General features: G+C 36.3%; 1 protein-coding gene across 2 annotated transcripts in view; it reads right to left on the bottom strand.

The window, feature by feature from the left end:
• The window catches only part of ARL15 (ADP ribosylation factor like GTPase 15), a 478314-nt gene that overhangs the window by 266536 nt on the left and 187428 nt on the right, over positions 1–24350 (bottom strand). For both annotated transcript variants that reach the window (XM_053590649.1, XM_053590638.1), the window contains one exon: positions 20370–20429. In XM_053590649.1, coding sequence (XP_053446624.1) covers positions 20370–20429 — 60 coding nt within the window. The remainder of the gene's footprint in view (positions 1–20369; positions 20430–24350) is intronic.

The raw sequence follows: 24350 nt of genomic DNA, 5'->3' as shown, positions 1-24350 counted from the left end.
GGGCACCCACAACCCACTCTGGAATCCAGAGCAATAGTAGAGGATCTGTAAGATAGTGCCATGTCTTGGATGGGCAGAACTCTCCCAGATGGCAGTAGGCAAGAGATTTCAGGGACATCACCCTATTATGCTGGTACACTGTAAAAGCAGATAAAAATACACAAGCAATCAAGAAGAATGAACTTTAAAATTTTATGACCATTCTCTCCCTCTTTTGCATACCAACTGCCAAGCTCAGTGACTTAATACAATTTTTCAGCAAAAACACCTGGCTACCTGATTAATGTACAATATTTATTTAACATGCAATCTGTCTAACCATCCTTCAAATACCTTGAATCGTCAGTTACATCACAAGAGATATATATCTGCATGTTTAAGATGAATTCGAATTACAAAAATCCAACAGTGAATTAAAATGTGACTTACATACAGTGAAATATAAGCAAGTGAATTTTTTAATGCCTCTTGACTAAATGTAAAAATATCATCTGTTTTTGTGACAAATAAGTCTGTGCCATTAATCATATGCTTCCAGCTGCAACAACTCACATTCAAATTAAAACCATGAAATAGCATCACAGTGTCAAGATTCACACAAACTGATCTTTTAACAGATTGTGAGGAAAAAAAAAACATACATTAAAAGAAGAATCTGGAGAAAATGTTACACAATAAAAACATCTGAAAGAGCTTAAGCACACAAGAAGATAGAATTCTGGTTTTTGAACTGTATAGGAATTAAATGTTAAACAAAACTCACAGCCTGCTCTTAAACAACGAACACATCATAAAAAATATTTCTTTTTATAGCCACAGGGCTGAAAGTTTTGCTGTTTATATCTATCCCAGCATACAAACCCATAGTACTGCCAGGACTGTCCCCTCTGACTTTACTGGGAAGCTAGACAGGAGAGCCTGCCTGGGTTTCTTTTAGTTTAGTTCAGTTTTGTGTCCAAAACTGGCCCAAGAATCATCTCTTCTTCAGTCACTACGCTCCTGCCTGCCAGTTGCACTGCTCCAAACTTTTCCCTTTGAGCTACAGATATTAAAATATTTGTTGTTTTAAAGTTTGATTTAGAAATGCAGTAGATAACTTTTTTTGCTTCAGGCTCCCCTAGGTCAGCAAGCCACAGCAATGTTCAAACAGTGCAACAGCAGCCACTGCACATTAAAAACAAGGATGGTGCCAGGAACCAGCAAAGTGATATATCCTAGGTTCGCCATGTCAGGCATTTTCCAGTCCCAGAGAAGGTTTCATATGGTCAGCACATGGGCCAAATGATGCACATGGCTGTCTTGTACTTGCCCCTTGTGTCCTCCTCTGGTGACCTGCCCCATGAACTCCCTGGACGAGACTGCCAGGGATGCTATGCAAGGCAGACATGTTACTCTGAGACTCTTTCCTGCCTCAAGGCTCTCATTATATTGCTATGGTGCTTTATACTTCTGGGTTATCATCTGACAAGCAAAAAGTTTTCCTCACTCCACAATGATTCTTCTTTAAGACGGTGCCCTAGCCCACCTGAGAAAAGGTAAATAAGAAAAACAAGAGATAAAACATTGGAAATCCAGAGTATAAAATGTTAACAGCCAAACTCTTGATGTGTTAATATTCCAGCTTCTCTATTAAGAAACCAAGGCAAGACTAGGATAGTCAGCATGATACAAGACATAAAGCTAAAAGGATAATGAACAGGAGATTTATCTCAAAATATCCCAGGCTCTTACCTACTACATTTCATTATCTCATACCTACCATTTTCTCTCTTTTTCTTGTTCAGAGACATTTTGCTCCAGATGATGAATAGAAGGGGAGGTAAGGTCCTAATTTCACAATAGCCTACAGAATCTTTCCAAGAAATTTAATGAGATTTAAATACAATTTAAAGTTGTATATAATAGTTCTGTATGGTGTGTTTCACGGATTTTAAAACCCAGTAAAATAGGTTTTAAGCAAAAAAAAGCTTTTTAAAGGAAAGTGAGATGAGGAAATAATATAAACAGAATATCGCCATGATTAATACTTATAAAAGAGAATCTGAGAATCAATCTGGTCTCAAAAATAGTCTGGAAAATATAAATATGTACTTAAATCAAATAATTTAAAAAGTATTGGGACTGCACCATTTAAAGGAAATTTGAAGTCAAACCTTTTACAAAAGTGACAACTCTTTCATAATGCTACACGATATTTATTAAGCCTACTAATGTAAAAAAATAAGGTTTTCTTAAAGAAGAGTATAACTATCCATCTTTTGAAACAGGAGGATCTCAATAATATTTTAAATGACAGATCACTAGGTTCAACTCATTTTTCCATCAACGCAGTGTCCCTGCACAATTATAGCAAGGTGTTATAACCATAACCTAAACTATCAGCACCACATTAGCAGAGAATTTTTTTTAGTAATACACTGCATGTAAAAAATAAACTGAAATAAACTATCTGGGTTCCTTAAATCTGGTTAGTACTCAACATTTGCTACAAAAAGAAGTACAAACAGAATTTCCTTTCATCTACCAAGAGATAACCCATAATATAACTTTGTTTTTAAGTGGCTTTTATCAAATCACGCCTTAAAGTAATGGGGGGAAAAGGTGACTGTTAGTCTCTGATCAATGCTTTGGTGGATAAAACCCAAGTCACTCCTTCTTGATGCAAAAATTTTTTCAGTACCTCGAGACTCAAATTGAGCAGATCAATTTTGAGAAGGGCAGAAGATAGCTGGCACAAAGAACTCCAAAGTAATTATAATCTTTTTCAGATTAGAATAAAAGAATCAAGGTAAAGTGACATTTATAGTTCTTTGATATTGTTTATTCCCCTTTTTTTCCTCCACTGACTCCAGAAACTTCAAGGAGACAGAAGGCATGAGCTGGGAAGGTTCATGCAAGAAAGCTGTGTCCAGGAAAGACAAAAACTGTCCCCTTGATTCCTGTCAGGAGGTCAAAAAGACGGTTAATACTTAAAACAAACAAACAAAATCAGCATGAAGGGGCGGTGCCTGTGGCTCAGTGAGTAGGGTGCCAGCCCATATACAGAGTGTGGCGGGTTCGAACCCGACCCCAGCCAAACTGCAACAACAAAAAAATAGCCAGGTGTTGTGATGGGCGCCTGTAGTCCCAGCTACTTGGGAGGATGGGGGAAAAAAAAAATTAACATGAAGAGGAAGTTCCAAGGCTCAAAACACCAAATATTAAGCTACATAGGATAGGACTGAAAGAAACTTTCAAAAAGAGAAAGGGGAAAGGTAGCCTTGTTTTGATTTTAATCATGAGCCACAGCAAAGACTGATGATAGTTATATTCAGAAAACTAAAGTCTTCAAGTCATTAATTTTGAGTCTTACAAATCTACATCAAGAGTTAAACTAAACTTCGTGATACTACCACACAAAACAAACTCAGAAAAGGAAATCAAGCCAGATGGAACCAGAAGAAGACAGATCTGTATTCACTAATTTTAGAGAGAGAAGTCATCTCCATTTCACCTCTGAGGTTGCAGATGCTGCAGCTCCTCATCATCCTCCCTCAGATTAAGACAACTATACCGTCAAAGGCTTTCAGGGTTTCACAACCTTAGCCTCTTATTTTTTCCAGATATAAGTGGAATTAAAAATGATTAGGATTTTATGTATCTTTCCTACATTTCTAAATTTAAGAGACTTAATTATTTTGGATCCTAACACATCACCATTTATACAGATTTTTATCCACTCAAGTAGAGATAACTTGGCCCTAAACCTTGCTAAATGTTTGCAAAATAGACAACTGCATATAAAAATGTAACAGTAACAAAAAAAGCCCACATTTAAAAAATATCAGTGTATCTGACTATGATCTATCTTAAAGCCTATACTACTTGGACAACTAAGTGTTCAAGAAGTTACCTTCTGCACTTTTAACTTCCTAAATCATAGTAAGTCCATCCTAATTTACTGAGATTCAATCTAATGAATAAGAGGAAAATTAACTGATATCCAAATCTATTTTTGAGGACTTTGGAAGAAGAAAGAAAGTGAAAGAACGGTTAGTGCTCTGCCCCTGGTCCCTAAAATGTGGCTTAATGACGTGGTGATCCCATTACCAGCTCTGATTATACCAGCAATTATAATTTCGAAACTAAGGGTTTTTTCCTTTTCACACCCCAATTTACAATCTACTAACACCTTGAAAAAAAGGCTGTGGTAGTGGTGGCTCCCACTCTATGGAGATCGCTGATGACAAAGTAGAGAGGGAAAACATTTATTTTCTACTTTCTTATAATAAAATATTATTACACATAAACATGCCTAAACCAGGCATTTTGCTAAGACTTAGAAAAATGAAATAACTTTTTTTTGAAAAAAAGGAAATATACAAATTAAAAATGTATTACTTTTTATGCCAAAGCAAGGTCTGATTGGAAAACTCTAATCAGAATTACAATCTGGAGAGCATAAGATTTATAAACCATCAGCCCGTAAAGATGACTTGAAGCTGCAAAGATTCTTGATCAAAAAAGGTATTTCACACACACACATACACACAAAAAAATGGATTTTAAAAATAATTATTCTAATGTTTTAGAAGCAGATGCTTTCTAATATATTTTTTCACTTTAATGTCAGTATTGTTTTCCCCCCAATCTACTTTAAGACCTGCATTTTGCCAAATCACCAACACGATTTTCATAAATATAACTGCAAAGGTTGGAAAGAGAATACTGTATCACTATGGTTTTTAGTATCACTATGGAATGAACCGCAACTGGGTTATTCTGAAGAATCTCTTGCTCCTTATATAATGAATCTGTCATACATATTTTCTTTGATTAATTGAGCACCTCTGTGCATAGACAGATTAATCTGTCTTTTATTAGCACTGAAATTTAAAAAATCTACATAGTAAATTGATGGACTTGATAACATCTTGATCTGAGAGTTTTAAGTCATTACATATTTAATCTTAACAATTCAGCTATATATGGTTATCTAGACATTCACTTTTTCTTTCTGAGCCTTCTCCCAGTCATCTTTATCAATTTTTAAGCCATGCATTTTACCTTTGCCTGTCTACAATAAGTTTTCACTAAAAAGTAATCCAAGAAAAGCGTCAAAAGCCCCTATTCAAATTATACTTGCAGCCATTTTTAATGAGATAATTAAAAGCACATCTTTTCATTTTAAAGGGTATAGAATAATTTTAGTGTGGCATAATATAGAATGAACTGTACATATTTAATGTGCATAATTTGACAAGTTCTGACATATGTACGCATAGCGAAATCATCACCACAATAAAGACAATAAGTGTATCTATTACCTCAAAAGTTTCCTCAGGACTCTCTTAGTCTCTCCCTTTCACCTCAACCCACGTTTCCTTTTCCCCACACCCAGAAACCCAGAAATCTATCATTAAGTATTAGTTTGCATTTTCTAGGATTTTATATAAATAAAATGAAAATCTATCCCAGTATAAGCATACTATTTTATTTTGTCTGGCTTCTTTTACTCGGCACAATTATTCTGAGATTCATCCATGTTGTTGCACATATCAACAGTTCATTCATTTTTATTGCTGAATAGTATTCCATCATGTGGATGTAACAGTTTGTTTATTCATTCACCAACTGATATGATTTGGGTTGTTTCCAGTTTTGTGGTATTACAAATAAAGTTGCTATGAACATCTGTAAATAGGATTTTGTATAAGACTAAATTTTGATTTTTCCTAGAGTGGAATAACTTTATTGTAAGATTGGAGTGCTTTATCTTTTTCAAAGACTGCAAACCCATTTTCCGAAGTGGTTGTACAATTTTACACTTCTACTGGCAGTGTACGAGTTCAGGTTTTTTATCCTTACCAACACTTGATAAAATCAGTGTTTTTAATTTTAGACATTCTAATAGATGTATAGTGATTTTAATTTGTATTTCCCTAATTGCTAATAATGCTGAGCATCTTTGCATGTGCTCATATACCATAACTTCTTTAATAAAGTATTCAAATCTTTCCCCATTTTTTAATAACAATAACAATGTTTAAGATAAAGACTAGAAACAAAAACCTCATAAAGAAAGAACGAACATAAATACATTCAGAAAAGGAATCAGGGGGCAGAGCCTGTGGCTCAAAGGGGTAGGGTGCTGGCCCCATATGCTGGGTTCATATCCAGCCCAGGCCAAAAAAAAAAAAAAAAGAAAAGAAAAGGAATCAGGGGCGGCACCTGTGGCTCAGTGAGTAGGGCGCCGGTCCCATATGCCGAGGGTGGCGGGTTCAAACCCAGCCCCAGCCAAACTGCAACAAAAAATAGCCGGGCGTTGTGGCGGGCGCCTGTAGTCCCAGCTGCTTGGGAGGCTGAGGCAAGAGAATCACGTAAGCCCAAGAGTTAGAGGTTGCTGTGAGCCGTGTGACGCCACGGCACTTTACCCGAGGGCAGTACAGTGAGACTCTGTCTCTACAAAAAAAAAAAAAAAAGGAATCAGACAGTTGCTACATCGAAATATTAAGCAATAATAATAATGCAAAGAAAGTAACATTCACATTGTCAAATAAGAGTATGTCTATTAAAGAATGCTTTGAGATTCAGTATGAAGTCATCAGTTGACTTCTTATTTTTTTAAGTCTCAAAAATAGACAACTAATATTTATAAATAAAAGTAAAAAATAATTTCAAAAAACAGGTCATGCCAAATCTTACAGACAATAGAAAAAGAAGAAATACTTCAAAATCATTCTACTTGATCTGGGTACACCTGATATTAAAATTGGAGAAAATATATTATTATATGGGGATATTACAAACATATATCACTTATAAATGAGAATGCAATATCCCAAACAACATATTAACAAGTTGAATTAAAAATTAATGTTTAAGTAATGTACTTTGGTCAAAATTAAATCCAATTTATGTGAGAATTAGTCACTATTTTCTTTTCTTTTTTTCTTTTCCTTTACCTCACCCCCTCCCTTCTTCTTTATCTGGTCTCCCCTTTCCCATGCCCCACCATTTTCGTTCCCCATTTTTAATTGTGTTTATTTTTCTTATTATTGAATTCTGAGTGTTCTTTATATATTCTTGATACAAGTCTTTTATTGTGATTTGCAAATGAGGCTTTCCCAAGTAGCTGGGACTACAGGCGCCCACTATTACACCTGGCTAAAGGTTACAGTATTTTTATATCTTGTCTGCTGTATCATTATTTTTGTCTATTTCTAATTTTACCAAATTTTAATCAGAAAACATACATGGTCACTTATGTTAAAATTGTGTGAATATTTCAAAGGAGCATATATTTTCTATTTGAATATAAAAATAAATAATTATTAAGTCAAGTTTGTTAATTGGCTATTTACATCCTTTATATATTTTTATTTGATCTGTTGTCTTTTTTAATTTCCATCTTCACATTTGCTTTTTTATTATTATTAAATCATAGCTGTGTACATTAGTGCAATCAAGAGGTACAGTGTGCTGATTTCATATACAATCTGAAATATTTTCATCAAACTGTTTAACATAGCCTTCATGGCATTTTCTTAGTTATTGTATGAAGACATTTGTATTCTGTATTTAGTAAGTTTTGCCTGTACCCATTCTAAGATGTACCATAGGTGTGGCCCCACCAATTACCCTCCCGCCACCCCAACCTCCCCTCTCCCCTGATCTGTTGTCTTCTAATGAAAAGCTAAATTCCTCTACTAATTAGGGAATCTACTGAATTTTTTTTTTTTTTTTTTTAGAGACAAAGTCTCACTTTGTTGCCCTTGGTAGAATGCTGTGGCGTCACAGCTCACAGCAACCTCCAGCTCTTGGGCTTAGGTGATTCTCTTGCCTCAGCCTCCTGAGTAGCTGGGACCACAGGCACCTGCCACAACACCTGGCTATTTTTTGTTGCAGTTTGGCCAGGGCCGGGTTTGAACTCACCACCCTTGGTATATGGGGCCGGCGCCCTACTCACTGAGCACAGGCGCCGCCCAGATCTACTGAATTTTTTATACTTTTTAGTTTCAGCTTTGTATAGTTTAAGGATTATGTAGTTAAGGCCAGATGCGGTGGCTTATGCCTGTAATCCTAGCACTCTGGGAGACTGAGACAGGTGGATTGCCTGAGTTTAGGAGTTTAAGATAAGCCTGAGCAAGAATGAGGTCCCATCTCTATTTTTTTTTTTTTTAAAAAAAGCTGGGCTTTGTGGTGTGTGCCTATAGTCCCACCTACTTGGGAGGCTGAGGCAAAAGGATCGCATGAGCCCAAGAGTTTGAGGTTGCAGTGAGTATAACGCCACAGTATTCTACCAAGAGTGATAAAGTGAAACTATCTCAAAAAACAAAACAAACAAAAAAAAGATTATGTAGTTAAATATTTGAAGGTTCATGCTTAGATATCTTAGTATATCAATATGAAATCTTTCTGTATTCTACTTAATGAAGTTGGCTTTGAGTTCCAATTCACCTGATATTAATATTACTTTAAGTACTCTGTTTTCAATGACTTTTTCTAATATATCCTTTCCATCTCTTTATTTTTACCTTACAGCAGTGGTTCTCAACCTTTCTAATGCCACAACCCTTTAATACAGGTCCCTGTGGGTCAAGACCCACAGGTTGAGAACTATTGCCTTATAGTATCTTTTTGTTGAAGTGTCTCTTGTTGCCAAAATAGCTGGATGTTATTTTTATGCCATCCATTTTATAATAAAAAGTGAACATTATATTTACATTTATTGTGATTATTAATACATACTTACACACACATATACATATATGTTTTCATTTACCTTAACTTTATGTTGATTGTTTTGTTTTCTTTCTGTCACTTCTTTCTTAAATTTTGCTGAATTTACGAAATATTGCTTGCTTTTTCTCCTCAGAGTGTATTTCTTTTCTCCAAAAGTTATCTTCTTTAAATAAATTTTCTCATGGAAAAAAATTCATGCAATACAGGTAATGCAAAATTTGTATTTGATCCCAGTGAAATCTCCCTCCATTCCCTAAGATAATGTATTAAATGAGCTGAATATGTAAACTTTAAGTTCTTAAAAGTGCATATGTATATATATATCATCCTATTTTTACTGTCATGTTTACCCTTGCCTTTGAGACGCATATTTTAAAATTTTCAATTTTTCTTTTTCTAAATTACAACCTGTATTCTAAATAAGAACATAATATACTTTTCATACTTTTTTACCCAACCCTGCCATCTTTCATGGTAAAATCAGAAATAACACTATGCTGAGAGTGTGTGTGTGTGAATATGTATGTGTGAAAGAGATTATAATTAATGGTTTCTTTTTCTTCACAATATGTCTGGGTTGGTTCTTTTCTTAATTATACTTGATATTCAGAGAGCTCATTAAATCTGAATATTCTCTTTTTCATATTTGAGGCTTTTAAAACATTTTTTTGGTAATTTGTCTCCTCTCATTTCTTTTTTCTCTCCTTTTAGAGATTTAGAGGGATGCTGGAACTTTTGTAACCATTTACTCTGTCCCTTAAATTTTGTCCCTTACTTCTCAAGTACTCTTTGTACATGACACTAAGAGTATGGGTACTCTTTTGCATGGTACTCTTTTTGCATGTTCCCTAACTCAATGTTTAGTTTCCCTAATTTACATCTGAGTTGTATTAATGGACATTTCATTTTTAATTTTAAAGTTAAATCTTAAATTCCTAAGCTCTATGCTTGATTCCATTTCATGAACACAAAACCTTTTTCTATCTCTGAGTGTCTTCTGATAACTCTATTACATCTAGGTCCTTAAATATTTTCTCTTCTGAGTTTTCATTGGGTATCTTTCTTTCATGGTGTTGATTTTCTTCATATGGTATGTCATATGCTCATCTTTTGTTTGGGAACCTCCGCTGTCAGCTCTTTTGTTTACCATTGGCTGTTCCCAGTGATTAACGGGGACAGACAAGTGGCTTCTCTCCTATGTGTGTGGGCTTTCTAACCCACCTGGCAGTCAGTACACGACTGAGGCACTGCCCTACCTCTCTGGGTCTAGCACCCACACTCAAGGATTTAGTTTGTGGGTAAACACAGCTGCTATCCACGATTTAACACAAGGAGAAAAGAAAAATAAAGGCACAGCTCCAAATGTAGAGCTCCAGTTAATAACTCTGATGAGCTCTAACAATCCTGGTGAATTCCTCTTCTATTTCATGTTTGCATTGTCTGCATCTCATGCTTGGTCTTGCTTCCCTTCCTTTGTTATAGATTTAAATCTATTTTTGTTGTGAGTTTCTTATTGTTTGTTTTCTGATAATTTTTGTCATATCATGGAATTTTGAGGAGGGAAAACAGACACGTATAAAAAATCAACTTTCAATCATTTAAGTTGCTTAAATTTAAAGGCTTCACATTCTTGTATTAAAAATGATAATTAACTTTACATAATAAATTCTTTGCACTATTACCTCTCTCAACGATGCCATAAATATCGGTGAATTTCAAGATAAAAATGATCAAGCATTTTCGATACAGTCTTAACTTTGGACCTCCAAAAATTAAAAGCAACAAATTTGTCATGCCTTAGAACAATTCTACCCAGATCTGTTTTATGCAGCCTCAGATGTCAGAAAATCGACCTGATCTGGTAAGTGATAAGCAGCTACAGACAGATTATCTCTTCAACAGTTGTCACACTGCTATCACAATTATACAAATTTAGTGAACTTTAATTTTTTCTGAGAACTGCTAAAATCATTATGCCCAACACAACTTTCCCACCCAAACATCTCAATAAATGGGCTCAGAGGATCCTGTGTGTGTGTGTGTATGTGTGCATCTCCACACAAATGCATGGCAGGGAAGGGACCGTATCCCTCAGGACCTGGCACATAGTTGGTATTCATTAAACATTCACTGAAATGAATTATCCAACAATAGCAAAATAACATTTTGCTTCTGAAAGGTCTAGCCTTACTCTAGCATCTTGGGTCATAATTTGGCAAACTTCTCTCCAGCCTGAGAGCGCTTATATAGGTATTTTTATACATGTTTTTAACAGTAGTTTTCAAGTACAGTGAACCCTTAAGACAACAGGTGTGTTGTTCAATGCTTTATAGCTCTCCAATCTTGTCTGACCCATAAACCAAACCCATCTCCATGACTTTTGTCCCAACTATCCCTTTTCCTAGACTCTCCTTCCTCTGCGACATCTCTTGTCCTTTTTATATGATCCTTATTGCATCTTATACTATATCCTGTCACCGTATTTATCACACTAGACTTTCAGGCTTCTCAAAGTAAACAGCACAATGATGAGGAACTTTCATTTAGTATTACTTGGTATTTATATGTACATATATACTCTGCCTCACACTACATACAAAGAAAACCTTTCAGATTTATCCAAATGTCTCCTCTCCAAAAAAATAAAAATTGTTGCGGAAGTCAGGATCAAAGAAAAAGAAAGCAAACAACACTATACAATCCTGTATAGTGGTTAAAGTAGGCTCTACGATTTGTAGGGGCCAAAGCAAGGTAGATAACTAAGAGTTTAGTATCTACTAAAGATACTAAGACAAAAATCAACTAATTATGTTGTACTTAAACAGGAGTATGGTTATCGGCTTCTTCGGCTGCTGGAAAAAAAAGCAGGCTTGGAAAAGGGAAGGGCCTTGCCCAGTGTCCGATGGCTTGTTTTGTTAAGAGAAAAATCCTGATCTCCTGACTTCCAGTTGCTGCAATACCACGCTGAAACCAAATACACAATGAAAATTAGTTGCTATTACGGCAACCCCTGGGAGAAACAGAAATACTTATTCCCTTGTGAGGGATAGTAAGTTAAACTAAAAACCCAACACAAATGTTCTCTGAGAAAGTTTGGTAGAGCTGGAATATATGAAGTGACCTGATTACCCCTGAAGAGGAAACAGTGCTATAGCAGTAACCTTCAAAGAGACATGCGATCCCCACTACTGGGGGGTAGAAAGGCCAGATAACTAGTTTCTAGAATATTATATATGTATATATAGTCTTAGAAGAAGTGGACTGTTAACTGCTATACTCGTCTATGACTGAGAAGACAGATTTTAAAAAATTTCCTAGGGCATTTTTCCAGAAGAAAACAAAAATTAAGGTCAGGTCTACATCAGCCAGTAACAGACTTCTGGGCCCCTCGATTCATTTATTTGGCTCTACTGGCTGTTTGGCTCAGTTTTCCCTTAGCAAGTGTAAAAAACGCTTGAACACCACCACCCTGGGATCCTGTTCAACCAATTGAGATAGCTGTGGCCTTTTAACTCACATCCAAGTGACTTGGCTTCATACCAATATCATTTCCCCTAGTAGACCATGAGCCTAAGTGAGAAAGTACACAGCGCAGGGAGCCAGGAGTTAACTGCTGTTCCCATTCCAGAAGGACCAGTTAACTGCTGTTCCCATTTTTCCTAGATAAGGAAACAATACTATATCAAGAAGTTGTGATCATTCAATATTACATATCACACTACATCCATGACTTTAAAAAGAGAATTAGTCAAAATACCACCATCTATTCTTGAATTATCTCTCTGAGAAGCTTGAGACAATGTTACTTTTCTCTTCCAGCCCAATCCCTTGGGAAATAAATAGAGGTGATTTATTAAAACTTAACATTTTACAGATAAGAAAATAACAAGTTCAAATGCAGAGAGTGGCAGAGGGTCTTGAGGCTATACTATCCTTGCTAAACTACATTTCCTCCTTAGGTTGTACACCATACACAGAACATGCACATTTACTTGTGTGTAGGCACCTGTGATTTACTTATAGCATAGTCATAAGGTATTTTGTGGACATGGCCTAAATTGAGCCCTCCTGCCCTGACATTTTCCTTTGCCCAGGACACATTTTCTTTCCACTTCTCCCATACACACACGTCTGTAAATGTCTAAAACAGTTTTCAAATGGAAAGCTGTGCTCTCCTACACCAGCAAAACATGTCTACAACTCCACCTGTCCCTCAAAGCAATGCAGCCATAATAACCTTTGCAAATCTCTCTGCCTATACCGTTTTTTTTTTTTTTCTAATATACTACCTAGTTATTGGTTTATATTGTCTTGATTCCTCTGTCTGTACAATGTACCATGAATCTCAGAGCCAGTGATTAGGTTAAATGCATCAGTATTTTACTGGATTTTTTTTTTAAATCCATGGAAGGGAAAATGCATTATATGCATAGGACTTAAGAACACATAAGAAAAAGAGCTTCTCTGCCCTCCAAAGTAAGAGTTGATAAAAGGAGATACTGAAGGAAGAAAGCTCCATCGTAATGACAGACATCAAGTGGCCTAGGTACAAAAGACAGAAATTTAAAGGAAACAGGCAGCAGTGCCCCCTGGGTTGCCTATCAAGAAGTCTGCCCCGTACTTTTTCTGGAGAAATTACGAAATGCAAATAGCCTGGACAGATTAACAGCATCCAAAGATAACTAGCAGGATACAAACAGCACCTTTCACTATAAGAAGGCGTATTCCTTCAGGCAAACAAAGAAACAGGACAGAGTCAACATCTGTTTCATATAACAGCTTGGCTGCTGAAAGAAGTAACCTTTTAAAAAAAAAATGGCTTAGCTGACAATCCACAAAAAATCATTCAATCACTATTGCATGGACTGAAGTAAACGTGTAAATGAACACAACTTGCACTTTCCGCACTGCGCTCACTGCCTTCTAAAAAAGACATGTCTTTTCTTTAGAGGAAAAAAAGTAAAATAAAGTACAAACAAAAATCTCTGTGAACTTTTTCCCTTTTGATTGACAACTAGCAGCAATGAATACTGAATCGCAAAAGATAGCTAACCGCTTTCCAGCTTGTCTTTGCCTTTCCCAACATCAGTTGTAAAGATATGGCTGCCAAAGAGTATCCTGGATGCGGATGGCGGCCAGAACAGGGGATGGGGAGACAAGTCAGACATAACTCGTGAGAATATTAGAGGAAGAAAACAAGTCATCTGAAAAAAACGATCATGGTTCTAGAATTAGGTCAGGGAATATTACGATGTCTAGATCCTCATCAATAAATGGTAACAAACCAAACATGTTAAGAAATAAAATGTTTGCATCTGGATTCTATCAACTCACATATAAAATTTCAAATCAAGAGCACCCATCAGTACATAAAAATTAGTTGATAGATTTAAGAACTAGAAATTTCTAGAATAAAAAATTATGAGAGCTGTGGTGTCACTACAGTGCAGAAAACTAACTGCTTTCAGGTCAGCTACATGGCTGAGGCTTCATTTGCCTTAATAATGTGACTATAAGTACGTGAGTCAAATAAATAATGAAAGCAGGTCAGAGGCAGTGATAGAGGAGAGTTCTCAGGTGAAACCTGAAAATAGAAGGAAAGGTGATAAGGTGGAAAGGGACAAAAATCATTTAATAAACTCATGTAAAATGCCGAAACGATGCTAGGCAACTACAGACTCCAGTGAAGTCCCTCCCCAGTGGCTTCTCAGTTTAAACAGGTATAGCATGATAAAGGAAATCACCTTGCTTAAGAGGGGGAAAAGACCACGAAGAGAAAAAACAGTCAATATGTGACTTGGGTTGTATTTGGACCTTTGGAAAAAGGCTTTATTGAAAGATGTCCTTTGTGGGGAGGAAAGTGAGAGCATAATTATTATAAAAGTAAATCTTGCCTAATGTTAGCTGTGGGCCAAGCAAACTTAGTACTTAACTGCATTAATTAATTTAGTGCTCATAGGATTGTATGATGCAGGGACTACAATTACCACATTTTACAGATAGGGAAATAAAGATACAGGAAGGTGGACATGTTATCATACAGAATGTCTGGACTTTGATGGGCGGTGCCTATGGTTCAAGGAGTAGGGCGCCAGCCCCATATGCCAGAGGTGGCAGGTTCAAACCCAGCCCTGGCCAAAAACTGCAAAAAAAAGAAAGAATGTCTGGGTTTTGAAATAAGTCACTAGGAGGAAGGAAAATTCTTTGAAAGTATAATACATATGTCCAACAAGGATCCTTGGTAGGTGTCTTATATAACATCCAGAAAAATTAAAATAATCAAGAGCAGGACAATCACAGTAATTAAAACTAAAAGAGAAGGGATTTGGATTAGCTTTACCAAAAACCTACTGAATGAAAAGAATATGTAGGGGGAAAAAAGATCTCTGAGCAAATACTATGGGAATGTCCTTTATAGGAATCAAAACTAACACTCGCCTTGCTGAATGGTATTAGAAAATTCCTTTGGGAAAATGGAATAGACTAGCCTAAAAATTTGTTCTAGGCCTATAGGAAATAACAGTTGAACTTAATTAAGGAGAAAGAGAACTGCACAAGAGACTTCACTGGTGTCTCTTTCTTGGTTTATGCAGAAACAGTGCTTGCCTTGACATTGCAACTACGACTTCCTAGAACTGAGCCTGGCACATAATATGTGCTCAGTAAATATTTGCTAAATCAATGATTAGCAAAAACAAAAGAATATGAAAATGAAATGTTTGTAGACAGTTATAGACAGTTTGGAAAGTAAAGGTAAGACTTTGATTCAGAAGGCAATCATACAGAAATCAAAGGAGGGAAGCATGGCTACAGCACCAAGAGTCAGAGTCACGATTGAACAAGAGCTTGATCTGAAGGATCCCTACATGAGAAGTGAGAGAGAGAACATGAATGATCAAAGCAATTGCAGTAACAGGAGATTCATTCTCATAAAAGGTTTTGTGCATAGAGCAAGGTGTTCAGGTTTTGTCATTATGATGTTTTATCAATACATTGTTGATGAAAAAAGAATACTAACATATGAAGACTGTAGATCGTGCAGACAATAGTAACAAAGCAGCAGGAGACACCAGCTCTTCTTCTGAGCTGGGTACTGGGTTAAATGTGTGTGTGGAGAGTACACCGATGAAGCCCAAGTGCTCATCCAAACAACCTTGGTCAAGTCATTCAATCTCTCTGCGTCTTGGTGTCTTATGATCTGTGAGAGAACAATAACATCTCTTCTCTAGGCATAAAGTTGCAAAGATTAAATGAGAGCATGTGAGGGGAAAGACAAGGGAATAAAGGAAAGAAAAGAAGAAAACTTAGAGTTCCAATTTCACATAAATATAAAAGCTCAATCACTACAGCCTGTGGGGGGTGACAAGGCAATCCTAAAATAGCAAAACAGAACTAGCCCATCCTACCATCAGTGCTGCGATACACCTTATAATTTTACACTTACATTTTTCCCCTTAATTATTTATTTTCAAAAACTTCATTAATTTCCTATGTTTCTTTTCATGAAGGTCTCCACCACTCAATCATAGGTTCTTGAAGACAGGGTCTGTGTCTTAGTGTTTTCTCTCAGCCCCTAGGATCATGCTACACACACAATTAATTGTGATAGAATAATTGAGTGAATAGTAGAAAAACGAAAAGAATTTTTAAGAATTTTTAAGTGGAAGATATGGAGTTACTTTGATAAAACAGAAAATTGATAAAAGCAAAGAATTACCATTTATATATGTTGTATACATTTAACACACATGTAATATACACATAAAAACGTGTGTGCAAACATAGCTTGATATTAAGATCCTCAAAAAATGACTCTCCTTAAATTTGACCACATTACATATTATTAGTTCATCTCATAGCATTTCTTTCTACTAGAAAATGAGCATAAGTTCATGCCTTTTCCTATTTTGAAAAAGTGATAAATTTAACTTAAGGTTGGGAAGGGTATGAAAGAGAACCTTGGAACTATCTGAAATGGGTAGAGGAAGAATGTTAGCAGGAAGGAAAAGGAGTCACACCATTCTCCTGAAGTAAGCCCAAGAAAAGAACTACCTTGAAATTCCTTATTAAGATTTCATCACTGCCTTGGTTTTCAATCTCTGCCTATCTTTACCACATATCTTCTTGAGTTTCTTTCTTGAATCTAGAATTTTCCCTCATATTGACAAGGAGATTGAACACTGACTAATCTGTCTTGTGAGCAGCCCTTCACTGGTGAATAAAGGTTTCATACCTTCACACACTGATCCTTAAACACTCAACTCTTTCCTTCCAAACTTAGAAAGTCTTGGTGAAAATAGGGCGGCGCCTGTGGCTCAGTCTGTAAGGCGCCGGCCCCATATAACGAGGGTGGCGGGTTCAAACCCAGCCCCGGCCAAAAACTGCAACCAAAAAATAGCTGGGCGTTGTGGCGGGCGCCTGTAGTCCCAGCTACTCGGGAGGCTGAGGCAAGAGAATCGCTTAAGCCCAGGAGTTGGAGGGTGCTGTGAGCTGTGTGACGCCACGGCACTCTACCGAGGGCCATAAAGTGAGACTCTGTCTCTACAAAAAAAAAAAAAAAGAAAGTCTTGGTGAAGCAACTCCCTCTCAGACAATTTGATTTCACTAGGTCATAATTCTCCCTAAATCCCTACACCTGACACTGAGATGACCCTCGCAGCATCCAGGATACACCCTAAATCCTAGGAAAGTTACACTTTCTTTCTATGTGGCAGCACCTAAAGTGTTCTTGGTTGAGGCATAACCTAGTACCTCGTATTTTAAAATATTCAAATAAATGAACAAAAGAACCACCAAGAAATCAACTCCCTATACTGCTTGCCTCTGAGTATAGGACGCAGGACACAAAATCAGATTCTATTCAGAAAGTCCCCTCCTTTAAGACAGTCTCCAGATTCAATTCAGAAAGCTCCCTCTTTAAGACGGCCTCTCAGATGAAAACAAAGCTATTAAATGTAGTGTTTGGCAGGGGTCTGGGGATGGGAGTGGCTAAAGTATCTATGCTTATGTTAGAAATTTGCACCTTAGTATTAAAGCATGCCACAACCCCACATTATCAGTCTAGAACTAATATATCTGCTCTACTCTCTGAGACTCTTTTACCTATATCTCCTGACCTTATTTCAGAATAGATATAAACAAAAACATTACCACAAACCCTATGGTATCTTCTCCATTGTAATTTCCATTTTAGCAATTGTCAGGACAGAGTTCTTTCTGCAAAACAAGCCATGCTTGGGAATAGACCTATTCCCACCTTATGTACCCCTAGTCCTCTAGCTTGACCTTTCATTCTACTGAATTTCAGGGACACACAGCCAAGACTATAAATTCCTTAAAGTGTTCACTTTTTAAAAATAGTCCAGATACATTGTTTATTTCTTCTAATTAAATTTCATATATAATAAATGCCTTATCAATTAATCACTAATTTCTTACACCTGGAGAGTGTTCAAAAAAAAAGTTTTATGTCCATCATACTGACTTAATGATAAAATACTAAGTACCAACCATATTTAAAACCAATAGAATTCATGAAAATTCTTGAACCACATATATATTGTTGTCTAAGCTGGAATGGAGTAGCCAAGTCATAGCTCGCTGTAACCTTCCACTCCTAGGCTCAAGCAATCCTCCCATTTCAGCCTCCCAGGTAGCTGAGATTACAGGTATACACCACTATACCCAGCTCATTGTTTAACTTTAAGACAGAAGTCTCACTATGTTGCCTAGGCTGGACTAAAAGTCTTGCCCTCAAAGATACTTTTGTCTCAGTCTCCCAAAGTGAGATTACAGGCATGAGCTACCATGTCCACCCTCAAAACGCAGGTTTTGATTCCATGGACTTTTAGAACATAGTCTCTTACTTAAAAATATCCATAAATAATACTGTCACCAAAGAACAAAACGGTCACAGAAACCACAAAGTGATAGTAAAATATTCAACCTAATAGAACTCTCTTTCAAAAATTGTGCATAGAAAAGTTATTATATCACAAGAATATTCAAGTTTTGTGATTTGAGGAATCAAAAAGACAAAGCCAAATGTCTTAAAGAAAGATTAGAATTTATCAATCATGGTTACTTTTAAATATTAATGCTATAAAAGCAAAAAGCAGCTACTATATACAAAATAGACCAACAGAAGCAAACCTGTTATACACAGTGCTCTAAAAACAGACACCTAAAAAGATCAGCCAATACTTCATTAGGTAAAAATAAGGTACCAAACACATTGAAAATGGCATGAGGTTGTGGTTTCAATTTCATCAAACTAAAGATCATTCCAACTATGACATGTTTTAAAAGAAAATAAAAAAACCAAAACAGGGTAAGGTTAATATCACAAACTAATTAAAGAGATGGAATAGACCTCTCTTCTAAGTCATTAAACTGATAATTATACTGAACTCCAAAGCACTTATCATTTTCCTGTGCCATTAGAGAATTTAGTGGGTTCTCCGAATTGACTGATTTCTTTGTTAATCTATTTACATGGGTTAAGACCCTGACTGACATAAAACACAACCAAAAAACGCCAGACAGAGTATAATGAAAGACTGAGTGATGTATGGTTTGGGGTACAGCCTATCCAATAAATGTCCTTGGCCAGCAAAGAACCCATCGGCAAAGATTTATTATCGGAACAAATACTTTCTAAAAAGATCTAATACAATAAAACCTGCAGTATAAATACAAACTACTCTAAAATACAGTTCATGGCTCAGCAACTGTAGCTTGGAGGCTAGGGTACCAGCCACATACACTGGAGCTGGCGGGTTCAAACCCAGTTTGAACCTGGCCCGGGCCTGCCAAACAACAGTGACAACTACAATAACAACAACAAAAAATAGCCAGGCATTGTGGCAGGTGCCTGCAGTCCCAGCTACCTGGGAGGCTGAGGCAAGAGAATCGCTTAAACCTAAGAGTTTGAGGTTGCTGTGAGCTGTGAGCTGTGATGCCACATAGTGAGACCCTGTCTCAAAATAAATAAATAAATAAATAAATAAATAAGCACTAGGCTCGGCACCTGTAGCTCAGTGAGTAGGGCACCAGCCACATACAGCAAGGCCTGTGGGTTTGAGCCCAGCCTGGGCCTGCTAAACAATGACAGATGTGACCAAAAACAAAAAAAAATAGCCGGGTGTTGTGGTGGGTGCCTGTAGTCCCAGCTACTTGGGAGGCTAAGGCAAGAGAATCGTTTAAGCACAGGAGTTGAGGTTGCTGTGAACTATGATGCCACAGCACTCTATGAGGGCAACATAGTGACACTATCTCAAAAGAAAAAAAAAATAATAAAACATAATTCTTTGCCTTGTATAATAGTCTTTCGATAGTTACACTAAAATTATCTTCATCTGTTTCACTTATAAATAATTTTTTTAATAAAACCAATAAGAACAGTATACAAATTGCCACTAGTAGTACAGTTCTTTGATTTGTACAAAATTAAAAAGGTTTGTTGCTTAGAACTCTTTAACAACTTTTACAACATATTAAAGAGAAGGAAATATTTCTAAGAAATCACTACCAAAATAAAAGGTAAAAAATGAATCACTTACTAGAATAAGTTAACTTTTCACATATTAACATATCTAATTTTAAAAAGTTAAGGACAGACACAGAAATGACTTTAAATGTTATACCTCCAAGCTCTTTTACATTCAAGATGGCATTCTGGAATGGCACTGCTTTTATACTAAAACCTAAAATTAGAAAACAAAAACATAAGAATTAGCAACTTAACTTTTAAATTAAAATAAGATGCTCAAATTCTCTTCTTTAGACAGATTAAGATTTACTTTCATGTCTCATATTTATACTAGAAACACACAATTTCAAAAATAAACTGATAATCCAAAGTTGTCTTCCACAATTTCTCAAAATATAGTTGTGTATTACAGCAAAATGTAACACTGTCCCCTTACTTCAAATCACTGCCTTATTCAATATATGATGCTACTCTCCAATTTCTCTCAATTGTAAAGAAGACATTTTGAAAGAGAAATTTCAAAGAAAATACTAAACTATAGGGAGGGCCCTTTGCATCTAATTCCTAAAGTTAATGTCTTACAATTTTTTTCTTACATAACTCTGTAACATTAAAAATTAAGATACTTAAATTCTAACCATTTTATATTAGAACTATATAGTATTTAACATTATTTTCTTTAAAAGATTTGGTTGATATACCATTCATAAGTTTTTCTTAAAAGTATAATCATAATTACCTATTTATGCACAGGTGATCATTTTGCAATGCATGTGATAAAATATTTCTCTTGTAGGGCGGCGCCTGTGGCTCAGTCGGTAAGGCGCCGGCCCCATATACCGAGGGTGGCGGGTTCAAACCCGGCCCCGGCCAAACTGCAACCAAAAAATAGCTGGGCGTTGTGGCGGGAGCCTGTAGTCCCAGCTACTCGGGAGGCTGAGGCAAGAGAATCGCTTAAGCCCAGGAGTTGGAGGTTGCTGTGAGCTGTGTAAGGCCACGGCACTCTACCGAGGGCCATAAAGTGAGACTCTGTCTCTACAAAAAAAAAAAAAATAAAATATTTCTCTTGTAAAAATATATTCAGAGTATAGAGTTCTATGATTAACCACGTATTTAGGACTTAACTATTACCGTTTAAAACAATAAACCTAGTAGCAACATATGTGTGTGTGCATACACCCACACCCATATACACACACTGCATCTTTCTGAAAGGATCCACAAGAAACTGCAACTAGTAATAACCCTCAGAAAAACTAGGGATCTGGGAGTTCTTAAATAGGAGGGAGATTCTTTTCTATTATTTGAATGTTTTGCATGTACTTATTTCTCCTTTGATTAAAAGCCCCACTAATTTTTAAAAGTTAATTTATCAGTAGTTTGAGTACACATTCATTCTATTTAAGGTGTCAAGCATTATCTAATATATACAACTACAAGGTGAATAAAACAAGTCCCTTTTTCAAGAAATTAACAACAGAGTAAAGATGGCCAACACACACATACTTTTCTTTTGAGATGAGTTAAAATAGGTGCCTGGGAAAGTAAAAAGACATATAGAGTACGATGTGGACAAGAACAATTACTTTACATGGTTTTGGTTTGCTTCATAAAGAAGGAAATCAATATGCACCTTGTTAGTCCAGCCTATCTTTTGTACTCCACTGCTGCATGTTTCCTCAGTACTTTAATTATCTACATATTACCTTCTGTCTAACGCAGCATACATCAGGTAATGGTTGAAGAATCGACTTTGGAGTTGGGACTAGTTCTAACATTTATTAACTCTGTGAATATGGGCAACCTGCTGGCCTTGGCCTTCTCGTCTGTAAAATAGAGATAATATCTACTTCACAGGGCTTGTTAAAAGGATAATATACGTACTGTGTTTATCATAGTGCTCAGTTCACAACAAGCACACAATATGTGATTGTTGGCATTATGTTTTAACTGATGCTTTTCTTGTGGATAATTTAATCAGTATTTTCTGCCTGGCTAAATATATTACAAACTTGTAAGATAAAAAATTCTGGGTGCTGGGCATGAGGTGGGATCTTACCTAATGTGCACATTGTGAGGGTGTATAACACGCTCCCTGGGTGAGGGGCTCTTCTACAAATGGAACTTTACCCTGGAAGTGAGAACAATGTAACCTAAATACTGTACCCCATTATTAATTTGAATAAAGTTTTAAATTCTGGGTGCTCATTTATTCATCTAAATGCTTAGTTGGAGCTGTTGAAATTACAACTGAATGATAAGTACATTTTTGTAGTGATAGTGGTGTCAACAGTTGAAATCTGCTGCACAGGAAGTACAGGAAATGTCCATTGGGCCCTCTAAGAATCTTCCCAAACATACCCTTCCTTTATAGATTTAATGTAGATTAATACAGTCAGCATAGCATTATGGTTAATGGTGCATGAAGTCATTGAATCTTTGTAAAACAGCAGGAGGAAAGAGGCAGCAGTCCCATGTGTCTGAGACAGTGGTGTGCTCCTGGACCTGCACGAAAGCCTCTCCAGGTGTCTGGCCTCTGGGAAATTAAGGAAAGTCAGTGCCAATCATAATACTCTTGCTGGCACCAAAGTTTGCCTGCAGGAGACTTGGATGCTTGAATGTATCTACCTACCAAACATGGGTGTTATATGGATTAAAAGGCAATAATTGTGAAATCCAAAAAACGAAACACCCTCTGCAAATACTAAGCTATCTATTGGTGGTTATGTTTGGGACAACTCAAGTATGGATTTTCTATAGAAGTAGGACAGGCACAGGCCCAAATTTTGAAAAGGAAACAGAAAATACCAAGTATGTAACCTGGCTTATTGTACCCTCAATGAATCCCCAACAATAAAAAAAAAAAAAAAAAAAAAAAGAAAGAAAATACCAAGTAATGTTTAATCTGCTTTGATTCTTTAAAAGCTGACACTATGCAGGCACTCAAAGAGAGTAATATCCTTCCAGAAATGCTGCACCTATATGTGAAATACAACTTTTGAACTTTATTAACCCAATAGGAAGATCATATCACTGTTACTGTCTTTAAATCCTTGCAGTCTTCATAATAAGTTGATTGCAAAAATGTCCTCAAATGTTCACAATTAAGCAAAGTAATGTAGCAATGCTATTTGTAAGCATATAAATGTTTCTGTAGAATACTCATGTTTTCTCTCCCAATAGAATATGTGTGGCTAAATTTATACTGCAAAGGTATATGCAGTATGTATGAGGTCAACTCAGTTTGTGAGCTCATCCTAGAAAAAGTGCTACATACCTCATTGCTGAGTATCACTATGATCACCTGATGGCCAAGGGAAGCACTTTGAAGATAACCCTAGTGACATATAGCAATGACGTATGTAGCTCTTTTTCTAGGACAAGTTCAAGAACTTAATTGTCTGACCTTGTACAGCTGTCCATACTGCTGTATTTTTTTACAGTATACCTGTAGTAATTCATGTTCAGAGGATAAAGTCTAGATAATTGAAAAAATAAGAAAATGTAGTACTCATGGCAGAAAAACAATTTTTTCCTATTTATTCCAAATGTTTGCAAGGATTAAATGAAACTAAAAATCTAAAGCCACATTCTCAGTTCACTTGAAAGGCAACCAAGAAGAATTATAATATTTTATGCTTTAAATTAGTTGAATGAAGCCAAAAGGAGAATATAATATTTAGCAGGGACATAAAACTTCAAACCATCACAATACCTTTCTCAAAAGGTTGCTTTGAGGAATAAAAGTTACCAGGAAACTTGGGCTCTGGAGCAAGAATGTCTGAGTTCAAATTCCTACTCTTCCACTTAACTGAGCAAGTTATTTTGTTAGCCTTCTCTGGTGTCCTTGAATTAAGCTGATTTTTCTTCCAGCACTCAGTACTTCTCCTCCATGATTTTCATAATTGGTTTATTTTTTATGTCAGTCCCCTAGCTAGACCGCAAGGATCCACAATGGAGAAAACATGAATAGTATATTCTGTATGTCAGTGCTTGGCACATAAAAGGATCTCAAGATTGTTTAAAGATCTGTGCTATGGACTTACATCTATTTTCATTCTTAAAACAGTTCTAAAGTTAATGTTGGTACTACTGTCCCAAGAAGAAAGTGTGTGTGTGTGGGGTGGGGGGAGGT

Source organism: Nycticebus coucang, chromosome 1, assembly GCF_027406575.1.
Source record: "Nycticebus coucang isolate mNycCou1 chromosome 1, mNycCou1.pri, whole genome shotgun sequence".
Classification (NCBI taxonomy): domain Eukaryota; kingdom Metazoa; phylum Chordata; class Mammalia; order Primates; family Lorisidae; genus Nycticebus; species Nycticebus coucang.
This window is presented reverse-complemented; position numbering and strand designations above follow the sequence as displayed.